The sequence below is a fragment of the Montipora capricornis genome, chromosome 1 (assembly GCF_036669925.1).
Source record: "Montipora capricornis isolate CH-2021 chromosome 1, ASM3666992v2, whole genome shotgun sequence".
Classification (NCBI taxonomy): domain Eukaryota; kingdom Metazoa; phylum Cnidaria; class Anthozoa; order Scleractinia; family Acroporidae; genus Montipora; species Montipora capricornis.
In genome coordinates this window covers 11,481,509-11,499,923 of record NC_090883.1, presented here as the reverse complement: position 1 = coordinate 11,499,923, position 18,415 = coordinate 11,481,509, and the positions used below count along the sequence as shown (strand labels likewise).

The 18,415-nt window shown below is 36.9% G+C and overlaps 1 protein-coding gene across 1 annotated transcript in view; it reads left to right on the top strand.

Moving 5' to 3' along the window:
- The window catches only part of LOC138052573 (cullin-1-like), a 40,732-nt gene that overhangs the window by 8,052 nt on the left and 14,265 nt on the right, over positions 1-18,415 (top strand). Inside the window, exons 3-14 of the mRNA XM_068899143.1 lie at positions 885-961; positions 1,328-1,495; positions 3,011-3,061; positions 3,889-3,979; positions 4,962-5,125; positions 6,084-6,152; positions 8,595-8,688; positions 9,037-9,167; positions 9,760-9,867; positions 10,678-10,784; positions 11,555-11,603; positions 14,208-14,339. Coding sequence (XP_068755244.1) covers positions 885-961; positions 1,328-1,495; positions 3,011-3,061; positions 3,889-3,979; positions 4,962-5,125; positions 6,084-6,152; positions 8,595-8,688; positions 9,037-9,167; positions 9,760-9,867; positions 10,678-10,784; positions 11,555-11,603; positions 14,208-14,339 — 1,241 coding nt within the window. The remainder of the gene's footprint in view (positions 1-884; positions 962-1,327; positions 1,496-3,010; positions 3,062-3,888; positions 3,980-4,961; positions 5,126-6,083; positions 6,153-8,594; positions 8,689-9,036; positions 9,168-9,759; positions 9,868-10,677; positions 10,785-11,554; positions 11,604-14,207; positions 14,340-18,415) is intronic.

Below are 18,415 nucleotides of genomic sequence, written 5' to 3'. Positions count from 1 at the left end.
ACAAAAGTAATCAGCAGACAACTCTCTGCAAGGTTAAATGCGAATAATTACATATCATGTTACTTTATTTCATAACACATGGCAATTATTCATGTTTATTTTTGAGGGCATTAGTGTTGACTTAATCTTTCCGTAATTAAGGTGATTCCCTGGTTTTGCATTGTGCAACCCTACTGCGCATAATTTCTGGCGTCGCTGGCCCGCGTTTTAGCTTGCACACATTGAAAAAATGGCAGATTTTCACTGACGCTAAGCTTAATCTGTCAAGGAATGACTAGTTTCTCCTGAACAAGCATGGGGACCCCTCTTTTTAATGGTGTTATGTACTTGTAATAGGTACACAGAAAATATATTTGAAGGAGAAAGAAAGTTGGATGGTAGAAGTTGTAGTATTAATTTTATATATAAATGATGTGAAAACTGCATTTGGAGCCAGACATTAAGTGCAAGGTAATTATGTAGCAGTCCAATTTGCCTACTTTTTTTGCAAGATCAAGCAATTTAAAATAACTTTTTAAAAACATTTTGGCCCGGACAAACAAGTAGGCTCAAGTTTTCAATGCTTCTCATGTAATTTGGTAAAAACACTTAAAATAAAGGGCTTGCAGCGCAATAACAAGCACGGTGATCCCATCTTCTTACTGCATTTTTTATTGTCTTGTTCATGAATATCAATTGTGCCAAGTTTGACAGAAATCTGGATAGTACGTCATTTTCTAGGAAATTGCCTTACTACAGTAGTATAATTATCTGAAATTGTGTTTTATTGTTTTTACTGAATGAAAATAGAAAATGATTGGGTATTTTTGTTCTCATTATGATCACAATCATTTATATCAGTCATTTTTGTATTAAAGGATTTTTGCTTTTGTCTGGTGTTGCAGGAGCTCAGTTTGTTGGTCATGAATTGTACAAAAGACTTAAAGACTTCCTTAAGAACTACCTCACTGGAATGCAGAAGGTATAGGAGTGAAAAAATGCAGCATTGAGGGCATTGGTGCAGACTTGGCTTCACCTTGATTTGAGCTTCAGTACCAATTTCTGTACCCTATTTTTATGTACAAATGTCAGTTTTGTTATGAACTAAAATAGAAGGGGGTTTCCTTGTTTTTTTAAGCTTCTGTGGCCATAACTTGAAAAGAAGGCCAAAAATTAGAAATTTGTACAAGTTAACCCATCGACATCCAAACCGGCCAAAACCGGCCAGACTATTTTACTCGTCAGTGGGGAACCCTTGGGAGTCAATGGGTTAATCACTCACTGAAAAACTATGTCTCCATTAATTTGCCTCTTGAAAAACTACATTGTATTTTGTTTATTTTAAAAGGATGGTTCTGATCTCATGGATGAGTCAGTATTGAAGTTCTACACTCAGCGTTGGGAGGATTATAGATTTTCAAGCAAAGTATTGAACGGAGTATGTGCATATTTGAATCGACATTGGGTTCGACGAGAGTGTGATGAAGGAAGGAAAGGCATTTATGAAATTTATTCGGTGAGATGTTGATTTTTGTTTCCTCCCATGATACCAAAACGATTCTAAGCTGAATTGATGGTGAAAATTTGCACTTCTTAGGTATTAATTTTTCATCCTTCTCTAGGGAACATGGACTACTCCATGTTTTGCCTTTCAGTCAAATAAATTGACTGAAATAATATTGTGAGCCCTTTCTTTATTTCTCATTGTCTGCTACATGTATCGCATCATGTACACAGGGTTACGTATGCATCTTGAACACCCTTGAATGTTTAGAGCACATTTTCAAGGCCTTCAAAGTCCTTTAAAATCTCTACTCTTCATTCCTGGTCGTTGAAAGTCCTTGACTTTTTTCTCACCGGTCGAGAATGGTTACCATGCCGTAGCATTATTTTCATCCCTGTACGTTATGGAAAATGAGCAAGAATTGCACTGTCACGTAAATAAAGAAGAGATCCTTGAAATTTTAAAATTTGGCCATTGAAAGTCCTTGAATTTTTGGTCTGAAAACGTGTACGAAACCCTGTCAGTATATAGTAACACTATGTGAATAACATGCATTTAATCAATATTTGTTCCACTCCAAAAACATCGTCAGTGAATAGTTTCCATCCTACTTAAAGGGGCACTGTCATGCTAAATTTGCTGTTTTTTGGTCAAAACTGAGTAAAAATCTAAATTAGTACTTAAGCTCACACATACAACATTCCTGACAACCCACTGACAAGATATGAAATATACTTTTTGCACAATGACTGTGCTATTTGTGTTAAACAACATCATCGCTCTTTGGAGGTTGGGTGCCCGAAACATCCTGGAGCTTCCACTACTGGCAGCCAGCTCCAAGATGGAGACTGCACCGATGGCTGGCAAAACCTGACAACCCAGCCATGAGCCCCCACGCCCCCAAGAAGAATGGGCACCCGTCACACTGATACACAGTGGAAAGCAGAGGGTGGGGAGGGAGGTAGGGAACAAAAACCGCTAAACAACACAATGCTGCTACTTCCCGCCACACTGATAAATGAGCGATACAGCCCAAAGCACGAGGTATTCCACGCATGCGCCAGTACACTACAACCACTGACCAATTGGGTGCAGTCGCTCCTAGTTGTTTACTTTAATTCTTGGCGACTTTCTGCAGACATGCACCATCTCCAAACTTGAAAAAACTGGCCATTTTGTTCAAATTTCGATCCATTTCCATCCTCTTCATCCATGGGTGCAAAATTTAATAACAAAGAATAGCTTCAGTCCACTTCAATGGTTCTTGGTAACAAAACTGCACCATTATTTTTTTGGTCTTGATTGATGCAAAGACGTATTTTAGTGTTTTGAACATAAATTTGGTTTTATCAATGGAGTTGCTAATGTACGTGTAAATTGACTACCACCGTTTCTTTAGAAACTACCCCCTTCATTCATTTAGTGTTTTGAAGTTTGACTGAAATAGAGTGACACTGCCTCTTTAAGCTCATATCTATACAGTACCTGTGAATTTTAATATGTTTTATTTTGATGTCATTTTTGTAGCTAGCCTTAGTTACCTGGAGAGAGAATCTTTTCCGACCACTAAACAGACAGGTGATAGAAATTATTTTGTTTCATACTATAAAAGCTGCCAACTCATAGATACCAGTACATCTCATGCATTTACTATAATAAGTGTAACCCATTGACTTGTCAGGTGTCCAGCACACCTCCAGTTGACAGATGAAATTGTCTGGCAGTAGACAAAATCTGTCAAGTCTCTCTCACTCCCAGGAGTCATTGGGTTAATGATTAGAGAAGCAATTTGAGTTTTTTGCTTGGTAACAGAGGATTTTCATTTTCGTGAAAGGGTAATTTTTAAGGTTAAGCTGAGTTGTGTTTGATATGTTGGTTGTGATAAAGGGCTGCTTTTATGAAGTACAGAATAATTTCTAAAAGTCATAATATTATTTGAATGCAGAGAGAATTTACAGTCTTCAAATGATCATCACAGTGATGAGCACTACTTTAGTAGCAAAATGGAAGCTTTGAATGGGATTTGGACCTGTAGTATAACATGTGTTACCAGTGTAGTGTTCTACCAGTGTTCTATCAAGTCAACTAGAAGAAGGAAGATGAATACATAATTATGAAGTACAGATACATGAATAAAATATTTATTATTGGACTTTCATATAATTAAATATTATATAATTATTTCCAATGTACATGTATCCATCCTCTATATGGTTATTATGAACTCACAATGTGACCAGCTCCCAATTGGCTTGATAGCAATTGGCATTGGTAGAGGTTTGCAGTGGTAATGCAGGGGTTATTGGTGATAATCAATTCAAAACTTAACTTTATTCTGTTTTTGTATGCATCAAAATCACAGCAATTTCATCCTTTTGATCTTTTGATCTTTTGGGCCATGTCAGGTTACAAATGCAGTGCTTCGGTTAATTGAAAGAGAAAGAAATGGCGAAACAATTAACACCAGACTTGTGAGTGGTGTTATCCAGTGTTATGGTGGGTGTTACAACTTTAAGTCTGTCCATTCATGTTATTCATATGGATGAATATTTAGGACCCAGTGGTCCCGTAATTATGTCCAGCTCTGACTACCAATTGGAGTGTGACTTGTGGAACTTGTTAGTGGTGCTTGTTAATAGTGGACTGTCTCCCACTTGTTTTGCTTTTGGTCAAAAATTTGTCTAAGTACAAGTGTGTTTGTGTATTTTCTGTATAGTGTTAGTACATATGTACACAGGTACACAATGATGTTCAGGTACAGGTACATAATTATTACCAATCTCTTGACCAAGCAAGCATGCAGTAAATTTTTTAGAACTTTTTAATGTTTTTTCAAATTATGATGTTTTGCCTCATGAAAGGTGGGATAAATTTTCATAGTATCGTTAATATATAGATTTAGCCAAGCTTAAAAGCAGAGCTCCCTGGTTATTTATTCTTACTGCCTGTAGGGTTAGTGAAAATAAAAGGTTTTCGAATTGTCCACGTTTTGGTGTTTCCGGTTATTTCAGTATTCTGTTTTGTTGTTCTTGTTCTCTTTCTCTTTCTCTCTTCTTTCGTTTCTGTTCTAGTCATAGTCTAGTCAGGCATTATGCAACCTTATCATCAGGGCTTCTAAAGATATTCCAAAAATTGCAATACAGAGAAAAAAAGCAGCTCTTAACAAATTAAGAATGAACATGCAGCTTTAAGTTTGTGTACCTTGTTTTGACAGCTGTCAATTGACCATAACATGGATGTCCAATATTAAAGATGTATTCTTTAAACTAGTGTGATACTGGTCACATTGGCAGACTTATGGACGGTTGATGGTGTCATAGCTATAAAACATTGATGGGTTACCATAATTATTTTCTTAACTATGGTGCTCCGAATGCTTGCCTTTGGCACTTGGAGCTCCGCTGTGAATAATGATTATTAATTTTACATCAATTAATTTTACATCCCAGGTGTCTAACTTGCTGTCTTTTGTCCACAGTTGAACTGGGTCTGAATGAAGAGGATCCCTCAACAAAAGGCCCCACCCTTAATGTCTATAAATCATCTTTTGAGTCGGTGTTTTTAGATGATACAGAAAGATTTTATACCACAGAGAGTACAGAATTTCTTAGAGAAAACCCTGTTACAGAGTATATGAAAAAGGTACAGTTGTGTGGTTCTTTTCCTAAACCCTAGCCCTAACCCTAACCCTAACATTCGTTTGTCAAATGTTAGACAATTTTTTTGATTCTGCATTATCTGCTGTAAATGTCCGGGTAATGTATGACATTCTATACCAAAAAGAAGGCTGCTTTTCTTTCACTCAGTTTCATTTTATCTTGCATCATGATGTACATCTACATCTAGTATTATGGAAGATCTGATTAAAAATGTATGTGTTGGGGTTCAGGGATGGCGCAGTGGTGAGAGCACTTTCCTCCCACCAATGTGGCCCGGGTGCGATTCCAGGCTCGGCGTCATAATGTGGGTTGAGTTTGTTGGTTCTCTACTCAGCACCGGGAGGTTTTTCTCCGGGTACATGTACTTCGTTTTTGCCCTCTCCTGCCTCCTCCTCTCCTCGGGGTGTAGGGATGGCGCAGTGGTGAGAGCACTCGCCTCCCACCAATGTGGCCCGGGTTCGATTCCCAGACTTGGCGTCATATGTGGGTTGAGTTTGTTGGTTCTCTACTCTGCACTGAAAGGTTTTCTCCAGGTACTCCGGTTTCCTCTCTCCTTAAAAAGCAACATTTGACTTGATTTGCGTTGATTGTTAATATCACTTTACAGTGTCCCCAATTTGTGCTCCACCGCTAAATCGACTAGACACTTAAATAAAGTTCCTTTCCTTTTTCCTTTTCCTTTCCTCTAATACCAATATGATTTGATATGTATTAACCTGATTTGGTTTTGTTTTTGCATGACCCCACAAGCTGTTCAGCTTTAAACATCATCATGTGAAAATAAAGTTCTGTTAGTTCTATGTTTCCTGAAAAATAAGATGTCTGATCATTTGTTTAACTTCAAACCATTAAAGATCCAATTGAGCTACTCTTGGGCACTTAGTGTTACATCAGTCTTAACTTATGACAATAATATCTGATTATTTCATGAAACATTTTAGGCTGAAGCTCGTCTATTAGAAGAGCAAAGAAGAGTCCAGGTCTACTTACATGAAAGTACACAAGATGAGGTCAGAAATTGATTGACTTTGTACACAACTTGATGTTGTATTTAATATTTTTTGCATGTACATGTATTTCAGTGTTTCAGCCAGAGAATTCGACTTTCAAGAGGGCCAAATTAATGACCCCTGGGGACCTTTTCTAGGGGCCTGGTTTTTAGGAAAGGGGCCTAGAAATCTGCAGAAGGAAAATGCATCAGGGTACGGGGGAAAATAAAGTGGTTTATTTGGTAACTTATAGGCATAAAATGTTGGATATAGGATCCACAATGAAATTTTAACCATACATTGTCCACTGTTTTTTTGCTTTTTGAGAAACAATTTGACAGACCTTGGTGTTGTAGAAAATTGTCTTCTCCGATACATCAGCATGAATATCAATGAACACTAAATCCATGCTACAGCATTAAGTCAAGGCTACATGTACCTATATAGTGTCCAGGCTACTCACAGTTGCGATGCTCATTATTCAACTGAATATTCGAATGTGTATCATTTGTGGTCTACTTTTTGGCAGTGTTCTGTACTAAAAACTGCTTTTGAATTAAATGTGTAAAAAGGGGTCGCTTTTACGATACTACACCTGTGTTAACCCTGCACAGAAAGGACCAAATCAGCACTTTTTTCATTTTTGTGTGGGCCATGTCTGATTGCAATGTGGGATTCCCACAATGTGATGATCTGGCAGAAACACAGGTATTTCTTTGGTGGACACAAGTCAGACATGCTATATGTATAGCCTGGAGGACTCTAAAGATTTAGTGACCTTTAAAGGAACCAGCATGTTGAGTATAATAAAAATTATATTGTTAAGAGAGTTAAAAAGAGGTTGTATGCCTTAAGATTACTTAGGAAGTCAGGGATTCCGCATACTGACCTACAGTACAGATAAACATGTACTGTGCTCTAGTTAGATCAGTTGTAGAATATGAATCACCTGTGTGGGCAGCCCTTGGCCTGTCCAATCTGATTGAGTCTGTTCAGAGGAGGGCAATGAAGATCATTTTCCCAGGTATTGATTATTGGGAAGTCTTAACTCTTTCTGCCCTCCCTACCTTAAAGTCAGCGTAGTGATCTAGCCTGCACAAGGTTTGTCAATGAACTTGCCATTACTGAACCTTTTGGGTCTCTCTTCTTGGATAAAACTGTATGTGATGGTTATATTTTTTGTTTGGGTGATCGCATCTGGCTTGAGAGACCAAGAGGTTGTCTGCATTCTGTACCAATAAATTCTGCACTCTAAAAGGCAACCCTTAGGGTGGGTGTAATTGCTTATTGGAGTTGATGGTAATAATTACTATTGAAAATTGATCTCATATTTCTACACGTACCTATGCCATTGTACAGCTGTATATCCTCGACTGGAATTATGTAGTGGTATGGGTGGTATTTGATATTGAATATTAAAAAAAAAAATAGTAGTTTATTTTAATTACATGTAGTATCCTTTAGAGTAGTCTTGTTTGTCTGACCCTCATGTCAATTGAGATTTATGATCTGCCATAGTGTGAGTAAACATATGTATCTACAGTATCTACACTCATGAGGAAAGTGTTGAGCAAATGTGTCCTGGAAGGAAATGCTTTATTTTCCATAATTAAACCTTGTAAGTGGTTGTTTCTCATTCAGAAGGGTTTGATTAAACTTGAAAGCACTGCAATCAAATTGACTTAAAGTGCTGCTACATGTATGACCATAAAATCAACTCTCCTTTTTCTTTGGATTTCAAAACTATTTTAACTAAGATTAAGTGGCCCAACTTTCAAACCTTGATTTAGAAGAGACATGTTAATTGTCACAGTGACTGGAATTTTCCTGGTCTTCCATTACTAACTTTAAAATTTTGCGAGAGCTGGATCACAGAGAAAATGATGTCAAAGACTCAATAGTTTAAGAATGCAACGTGGGTGTATGTGCTTGAATTAATATGCAGCACATGAGTTTCAGGCCTTCAGACTTTAGAACTTGTGTTTTGCATATACAGTGTATAATAGTAGCACTTAAATGCATGTCCCAAAGACTGTAAGGTCATGACTAATAAAGTACATTTTATTGCTGGGAAGTGACTTTATTAGTTACATGTAGTTAAATATACAGTTAATGAAAAGAATTACAGTTTGACCGTTGACTTGCTTCTGGGAAGAAATCTCAGTGTTTTATATTCTGGAGGGGATATTTTTATTTTGTCAAGTCTAGGTGACACACCAGTATTTATAGTATAAACTTATCAGTATACTATAATGGCTTGAGTTACGCTTACTCTATATCTTTTTTGTCATGGCAAGTAAAGGTATGGACATTAGACACCTGCATAATTAATTTTGTCGTTCTTAACGTACATTTTATTATGAACTTAACTGATAAGGGGCTGCCTGTACTTGTCAGACTGAACATTGTACAGTGAATCATGTAGCACTGGTTTGACATATTGGTTACTATTTTTATTTGCAGCTTGCCAGAAAGTGTGAACATGTTTTGATTGAAAAACACCTGGACATCTTCTATGCAGAATTTCAGAACCTCCTAGATGACGATAAAAATGAAGGTCAGTTGCTTCTGATGTTCTCTACCCAGGGGAGGGGAGGGAGGGGGCAATCTGGGCATGGCCCAGGTTGGTCTCCAAGGTTGGTCTCTCCTTGAAGACCAATCTGGGCATGTCCCGGGCTTTTTTTTTTTTGACCCCTAAAGTAAATATACACTTTCATAGTTATTTTTTGCACGCAACCCTAAAGGCTACATATGATGGCGTTTTGCCTAGAACACCTTAAGTTAGATGATGGACATCCCTCCCCTTTTTATATGGGGACACATCTCTTTTGCAATATTCAGTAGTAAATGGTATGCTTCGTGGAATTAAATGCTTACCCTTTTGCTGATTTGGTTTTACCTCTAGATCTTGGTCGCATGTACAATTTGGTTGCCAGGATACCTGATGGACTTGGGCAACTTCGAACCTTGCTGGAAAACCACATTACCAATCAGGGACTGAATGCGTTAGAAAAATGCGGGGATCAGGCTTTCAATGTGAGTTAGGATTTTTCCATGGAAGGTCATTATAGCCGTAGGTACTACCAAGCCCAGTACTGGGTTATTTCAGTAAGTGCACAATGTTAAGGTTGTGTGATGGAACATGATCCAAAAGTTATTGCATTCCAACAAATGAGGAACACATCCTCTTATTGTATTGCTCAAGGGTGACATACAATTTTACGCTTTGGTGGCCATCATGGTGTGGCATACCATTCATGTTGATTCTGCGGTAGGGCCTTGTCAGTGACCATATGATCGCACTGGGGTAATACCGGTAGGTATGACTGATGCTTCTTATCGAAGCACCTGTGTTTCTCAGCATTGGCCTCAGAAAACGAAACATGTTCATTACAGGTAGTTTAAATACCACTCCTGAGTTTTCTTCATTTTACAATACAAATTTAATAACAGAGGTTGTGGTTGCCATTATTTTGAGCCTCTTGCAGTGTTGAAGGTTTTGCATTTGTACTGCCAGGTGATTTTATGACAATCCATATCAAGCATGAAAGTAGTTGCTGGTAATTTGTGAAGACCTCTATCATAGTACTGCATTGCTTCTAAATTATGAAATACCATTGTTGCACAGGACCCCAAGGTATATGTGGAAATGATACTTGAAGTTCATCACAAGTACAATGCACTAGTACTGACAGCATTTAGCAATGATGCAGGTTTTGTGGCAGCTCTTGACAAGGTACAGTGTACATTAACTAATCTCTGAAATCACAGTGATAAATCGTCTAGTTTTTAAGTGCTGATTTGAAGTAAGAAAAATTGACTAGTACATCTTAAATGTAGGGAATCTATCACTTGCATGTTCATAATTTATCTTCTGTAGGTCTAGCACATGAAACATTTGCTGGCCAAATTATCATTTTTGATTCAGTGTGTACTGTATGTGTACTGTATGTTCAGCCAACGGCATGTACATGCTTTCAGTGACAAGAAACCTGTTCTATTACACAAACAACCATGATCATTGGAGCCTTGAACAAATGTTCACTTTTCTTCTCAACCACAATTAGAATGCAAAGCAAATCAAATCAATTTTGCTGTGGTACAGTATTACTGGCAAAGTTGTTTGCACTGAGGTCTAATAATAAAATGTTTTGAATTGTGATTTAATTTGACTTTGGTCAAGGCTTTATCCCTATTCTCTGTTAGGGCCGATTTACACGGTACGATTTTGTCGCATGCGGCTACGGCTTACGACAGGCCCACGACATGATTTACGATTGTTGTGTACATCAGAAAAAATGTCGTAGCATTTTAAAACATGTTTTAAAACGCTGCGACAATTGTAAGTCATGTCGTAGGCCTGTCGTGAGCCTGTCACATGCGACAAAATTGTATCGTGTAAATCGGCCCTTAGTTAGTATTTTGTGTCCCATATTAGTCCCCTGTGGCACTAGAATGACGAGACACTCTATAAAATTTATGTAAGGTGTATGGCTTGCTATTGCCACCCTGTATGTTTTTCTCACTCTCTTTTGCATTTTCACAGGCCTGCGGCAAGTTTATAAATAACAATTTTGTCACTAAACAAGCTCAGAGTTCTTCCAAGTCACCTGAACTGCTGGCAAGATACTGTGATTCCTTGCTAAAGAAAAGGTCTGTCATTAGAAGTAGTTTTGTGATAAATAAGATGTTATGTTGGAAGATTATTATGGATGTGAAAAATAATTATGCTTTAAAATGTCAACTGTCCCTTAATTGCTATAATTGTAGTTATGTTTTGGACAAGTGAAGCATTGTGGAGACCCTGACAGGGTAAATTCCCATAAGCAACATGGCCCAAAAAGTAGCGACAGCACATAAAATGAAATTCTGACAAAAGACATCCCTTCCCAGCAAAATTCCGACAATGACGTCAAGACCGAGAATGAGCCGATTAAACCCCGATATGAGTGATTTTAGGGGCCTCATTGTGACTAATAGGTACCTGTGTCGAAATTTAAAATTGCATCTTAAATAAAGGAATTGCAAAATCCAAATCTTTATACCATTGCATTTGGAAATGTGTAAGGCTCTGTCACTTGTTGTAAAAATAATGAATTGATTGTCAGAAAACAGTTCTGTAAACAGGGCCAAAATATAATAGCCTGTGAGCAAGCTCGCTTGGGGGTGAAAAATGTGTTCTCTCCATTTTTCACCCCATTTTTCACCCCCAGAGAGAGCTTAAATAAATGAAATGATAATATACTTTTTAGAATGTTATTCCATAAAAAAAAAAATGTTATCATCTCATATCATGGCAAAGACCTTCATTAACACTGAAACAGTCTATGTTGGTGGAGAACACATATACAACTTATTGATTAAAATAATAATTATTAGTAGATTGAATGTATTAATTGATTGAAAGCTTTAATTGTTTACAGTTCAAAGAATCCAGAAGAGGCTGAACTAGAAGACATTCTTAATTCAGTGGTAATTCTACTTGAAATATTTCTGAATCAGTGGTTTCATATTTGAGTTGTATTATTGTCCTTAAAAGGAATGGTCCTTAAGAGGGAATTTGTTTGGTGGGTAACAAAGCAACCAAAGACCAGAGTACTTGTTGAATTTGTATGATAGCAGTCTTATTGTTGGAAGTACGATGGTACGTTTAATGACTATGTTGTGGCTCAATTTTTTTTACTGGTTCAAAGTTCTTCAAACCACTTCAACTTCAAGGCTGCTGCCTAAGAAAATTTTCTGGGAGCCCTTCAGGCTTCCAACATTAAAAGTTAGTAGCCCGAGTCATTTTTTTCAAGAACCCAGAATTAATTCCAGCTGGGATCAAATTTGCAAGAAATGAGTGAAGAATGAATCAAGTAAGGCGCCCGTTGGGCAACTTGTTCAGAAATTTGGTCGCCCGCTCTCGCAAATAAGGCACCTCAGGCGACCTTGTGACCATTAGGCAGCAGCCTTGAACTTGATTTCTCTTTGGTTCAGATTATGATAGTGAATAATTGACAAAGCAAAATCAAAATTGGACTGTTTGAAACATTTGAAACAAAGAAAAACTTTGAACCACAACTTTTTATGCATGTACATACACAGTCAATGAACAAAGGATTTTCACAAGAGATGCTACCAGGTGCTACCAGTGTGTTCCAAGTTCATATCCTCGACATGATAATTGGGACCTTTAGATACGAGGACGAGAGCGAAAACGAGATTTGGCTACTGGTTTTAACGAAAGATTATAACCCGGTCGATTATTCTTACCCCTTTTTCACCCCTAAGAGGTACTAAATTATAGGTTTTAATTGGACAAAATTGCAAAATAGTTAATTTTCAAATATCTTCTGTCACAATTTTTCGGCTCAATACCCTAAGAGGTACCAAAACCGCTATTTTAACCCCTAAACGGTACGACGAGGACCCCCGTCCTTTTTATATGGAAGTTCCCCAACCCCCGGGTTAATCTTACTCTTTGTTAGCAGCATAGGTTCCTCAGATTTTCTTATTGCTGGTAACTGAGCCTTTTCCTGATCGAAAAATGCCGCAACCACTACCGTGTTGGTGACTTGTTTTGGTGCGACGACCTTTTTGCAAAACCTCGTACTAAAATGACGACGGTATCACGTTTTCCTGCCAAAATGACGCTGGTTTGCGTGAGCTCGCTGTTGTTCTATGAGAAAATCTCGTACTCGTAGTCGTTCTCGTCCTAGAATCTTTAATATGAATAATTAGTATGTGTAATGAAATGGCGACGAGTGAAATTAGGAAATAATTTCACTTGCGTTTTGTCAAAATTCTGATAATTTCCCTCGCCTAAAGGCTCGGGAAATTATCAGAATTTTGACAAAACGCGAGTGAAATTATTTCCTAATTTCACTCGTCGCCATTTGATTACACATACTAATTATTCACGCCTAAAGGCTCGGGAAATTATCAGAATTTTGACAAAACGCAAGTGAAATTATTTCCTAATTTCACGAGAAAACCATTTGATTACCTTTTAATGTCGTGGGTGACAAATTACGCTCACAACCGTAATTCCAAAATCGCTCGAGTACTTTATCCAACTGCTCGGGAAGAATCATCTCCAGGTTTTTCTCAAGGGTATTTTCGTCACACCACTTCTCAAAAACTCTCACCCAGTTAATTGTGCTCTTTCACGTATTTAAATTTTCTGTCGCTTCTTTTAATTTCGTCACTTCTTTAATGGTCACTGTCTTAAATCTAGACGCCATCTTGGCTCTGATCGAGATACAAGAGATGTTACCATGGCAATTTTGTAATTTCACATGTGAAATTATAAATAAACGCTGAAATTTCGCGCCTAAATTAAGGAGTAATTTGTCACCCATGATAGAGCGAGTTTCAATTGAGTGTCGTAAAACCAAAGTAATTACTTTGGCCAATCAAAAAGGACTGAGACAATCCGGCAAACCAATCAAAACTCGAAGTAATTACACGTAGCCGACACAAAGCGCGGGAAAATGTGCACGCGTGAGCCACGATTGGTTTTGGTTTCACTTCTGATTGGATGAAAAAATGGCGCGAGAACTTTGAACCAATCACTGAGTGAAGTAATCATAAACCAAAGTAATTATCTAATTACTTTCGACACTCAAATGAAAACCGCTCTATTATGTATGGTATTGCTGTATGTGTTGAGTTTTTCGGTTCTCTACTTTGCTCTTAGAGGTTTTTCTTTGGGTACCCTAGTTTCTCTTGTCATCAAAATTCAACATTTGATTTACTCTACTTTATTTTCATCATATATCATCATATCATATATCTTTATTTACCCTCGGATTTTTATAGAAGACAGACCACAACACCGGGAACTACATGCTCATGTGATTTGGTTTAGGTAATTTGCAGTCCTTCCAATTTGCAGAGCACTTGTGCCCAACTAAATTGAATGAATGTAAGCTGCGACACTACCAGTTAATCGGGTAGCTTCTGCTCAAAATCGCCCCCAAAATATCCTCATAATTCGGTTTAGTTAAAATTCCCGTCTTTTCTGTTGATCCCCTCTGGTTGCAAAGTTCGTGTCCCTTGATCTCTGCTTAATTATATGATCATTTTCACCAGATGGTTGTGTTTAAGTACATCGAAGACAAAGATGTGTTTCAGAAGTTTTATTCCAAGATGTTGGCGAAGCGGCTAGTACAACACAACTCGGCGTCAGATGATGCTGAAGCCAGCATGATTTCAAAACTTAAGGTATGATGTGATAATGTAATTGTAATCACAATATAATTTAAAGGGAAAGTACGGTCTAGGAAAAGTTTCTCTAAATGAGTAAAACTTTTCCCCAGGAATTCGAAAATAAAATGTGACATCACAAGAGCACTTTCACAATCACTTTCACATCTTTTTTCACAAGAGTCTTGGATATGACGTATTATGACGTAGCAATAGTCAACAAACATGTTTGACCTTACCAAGTTCTTTGTTCCCCGACCACATTCTCAATGTTGTGTGACCTTTCTGCTCCAAGAAGTTCAAATGTAAGATGAACTATGGTAAATTCATGTGCTCAAGTGCGCTTTCGAAGGGATGAAACTAGACTCATGTCTAGACTTGAAAACACCTATAAAATTTTAAAAAACCGAAGCTTCCACCGGAAAATGAAAATTTAAAGAAAAGCTTGCCAGCGAAAATAAAACGTGGATGGATTCCTCAAACCTGAAAACCTGACTGCTATATTGTCTGGTCGGATCTGTCATTTTACTAGGTAGGACTTCAAGCGGGATCTTCAGGTATATGAATATTGGTCTTGATGACTGTTTTCTTCCCACATTTTTATTTCCATTGATAACTTACAAAATACAACGCCATTATGAGTGTCAATAACAAAGTGTCAAAATTAATCTTTGATATAACAGATCATAATTACTTATCAATAAATAATTTCCATCTGGCCTGAAATTTCCTTTGCGTATTGTTTTTTACGGCTATGTACTTTTCAGTCTTATATTTCATATTAATCACTTCTTTGAAGGCTACTATGTCTGGGGTGAGACTACGTTTATGACTCATCCAGATATGCCATTTTGCAACAATTAAAAAGTAATTTAGTAAATCACTTACTTCATCTAATTTACCTATCAAAACATCCTGCAAAGAAAATTCACATGTTTACCAGAGAGTGCAAACCAAAAATTTTTGAAATCCTTCCAAAACTGATTAGTATGGATACATTCATAAAATAAATGATTAACAGTTTGTGGGCTAACTCTACAAAATGTGCAAGAATCATCTTGAACATAACCTATTTTGGCTAGACGAGAATTAGTAAAAGTGATATCGTTTAGGATTTTAAATTGGAAACTGCTGATAAACATTTAAGATGAGACAGTCTTCACTTTCAAGAACGCTTTAGAAACAGCTGAATCTGCTAAACCAAAGTCCTTTTTCAGTTTAGCAAAGCCCCTTGAAACTCTTGCCTTACCCGAAACAAGCAATTCATAGAAGTGTTTATTTTAACATACAGTAGGATTAATTTTTTTCTCCATACAGTGAAATTCCAAAGGGCATTCTAGTTCACTTTCAGTCACATCCAAATTCTTCAGGTGGGCAGGAACAGCAGCACGAACTCCTGACCATACTAAAAAATTTGTATGCTTCAAGCCTTTACTTTTAGCACTATTATAAGATTCTATATTATTCTTATTAAATTGCAAGTGGTTAGTAAGCAGGATGTCTGCTTTAGTATAATTTGGATAATATATTGTTTTATTAGCTATCCTAATATCTTTGTTGTTCCAGATTATATTATAAAATATAGATGGCTTTGTTGAAGAGATGATTCTTAAGTCAGCCCACCATTGGAGAAGTTCTCTATAAAAAGTAGAAATAACTTTAAAGTCTTTAACATCGTAATTACAGCTAAATAGAAAAGCCCCACCAAAATCCTTAAGCAGATAATTAATATAAGCTTTCCATGGGGACGAACCTTTTGCAAAAATTCTGCCAAGCCAGGCTAAATCTTGAGGACTTAACATATGTTTCAAGATCTATTAAATTCAAACCTCCGTATTTCAAGTCATTTACAGCTGCCAGTCTAGCTATTTTATGAGTCCCTTTCCATAAAAAATTGTAAATAATTGTGTTTAGTTGTTTTATAAATTCTCCTGGAGTTGTTAAAACTGAGAACACATATAACATTTTAGGAAGCAGAAGTGATTTAATGACAGTAACTTTGCCAAAAAGTGAGAGGCCCCGGCAATCCCATAACCGTATTTGTATTCGGATGTCTTTTAATTTATCATAAAAAATTTTTTCTGTAATTGGTCGGTATCATTATATGTAAAAACTATCCCAAGGGCCTTGACACTTTTGCTCCACCTCAGCCCCAGAGGTGTCGCTATATTTTGTCTGCATGAGCCAATCCACATTGCTTCTGTTTTAGTTTGATTAACTTTTAATCCTGAACAAGATGTAAATCGATCAAGCAATTGAAGGATAAGTTTTACGCATTCAATATTACGTACAAACAGAGTAAGGTCATTGGCGTATTGCACCAGCTTAAATTAATTCTTCCTGCCCTATTATTATGCCTTGAATGTCTTCTCTGCTTCGAATAGTAAATGCTAAAATTTCGGCAACAATAATAAATAAATATGGTGATAACGGGTCTCCTTCGTTGTCTTACTCCTCTCTGTACTTCAAAATATGAAGTACTAATGCCATTGTTTAATACACAACTGGTTATGCCGTTATAAAAAGTTTCTACCCATCTTATGATGGTGGGCCCAAAACCAAAAGCATCCAAGCATTTTAACATAAAAGTCCAATCAATACTATCAAATGCCTTTTCAAAATCAATAAACAATAATGCCTGGTATGTTTTGTTGTTTTGTGTACTCCATAACATCTATAATTGACCTTGCCGCTTCACCAATAAACCTGTCCTTGACATAACCTGTTTGGTTAGTATGTATTATTTCTGGAAGAACTTTAATAATTCTTGCTGCAATAACTTTGGAAGCAATTTTGGCATCTACATTGATTAAGGATATTGGCCTCCACTTTTCTAAATAATTTCTATCTTTTCCTTTCTTTTCAATGAGGGTAATTAAAGCTTGCTTTTGAGAGGGCGACATTTCCTTATTATCAAAGGCCTCATTAAAAGATGCAATCAAAAATTCACCTATTAAGGGCCAGAAAATTTTGTAGAACGCTATTGGTATGCCATCATTTCCAGGCGTTTAACCCAATTGAAAGGCACCTAAGATAGACTCACACTCCTGAAAAGTTATTTTTCCTTCGCAAAGTGAACTTAGCTCATCAGAAAGTTTCAATATGTTTGGGTTTTCCAAAGAGAAACTTTCAGCTCGTTCACTTTTCAGATTTACTCTTTGTCTGCTATAGAGCTTGCTGTAGAAAATTCCTTCTACTCTTTCATCGTATAATGTTTCCAATTCATTTTTAAATTTGTCCATTTCTAGTCTTGTAATTTCACTGGGGTTTTCTAGAAATTTATTTAATGCATCTTGATACTTGAAGTTAAGCTCCTCTTCTCGCTTTTTACGTTCTTGTGCTAATTTTTTAGAATATGTAATTGAGCTTGTTTTAATTTTAAATTTCAGCCAATCCCACTTAGCCCTATTGTCTGATAAAACCTTTGCATCATCTAACCAGTTTGGCAGTTCACTCTTTATCATATCCAAGTAATCTGGTCTATCTAGCAAAGTAGTATTTAGTTTCCAAAAACCAGGTCGTTTGCGGCTCTCCTTAATGTCTTCTAATTCTAGTATTATAGAAGAGTGGTCAGTTTTAATTGAGGCGACAATATCAACCTGTGTGACTAAATCATTTAAATTGTCCGAAATAAGCCAATAATCAAGTCTGCAGAAAATAAAGGGTGAGCTTTTACTCCATGTGTAGCTGCGAGTATTCGGATTCTTAATACGCCAGGTATCATAGAGACTAAATTCGTTTTGAATGCTTTCAATCGAATTTATCACATGTTGTCGAGGAATTAGAATACCACCTTTTTTATCTACAGTCGGATCTAACGGACAGTTAAAGTCTCCACCTACAATGACATTACTATCACTGTCCAAATCAACACCCCGTAAAGTAGTCGACAAATCCTGATAAAAGCGAACAGCTTCCGCATCTTTATTCGGACCATAAAGGCTTATCAGAAAGTAATTTTTACCTTTGATTTGAGCATTTAACATTATTAACCGGCCTTTTGAATCACAGTATTCGTGCTGAAAAACTAATGTCCAAACCACTCCTAATTAATACAGCGACACCTCTCGCATTTGTGTTCCCATGAGAAAACA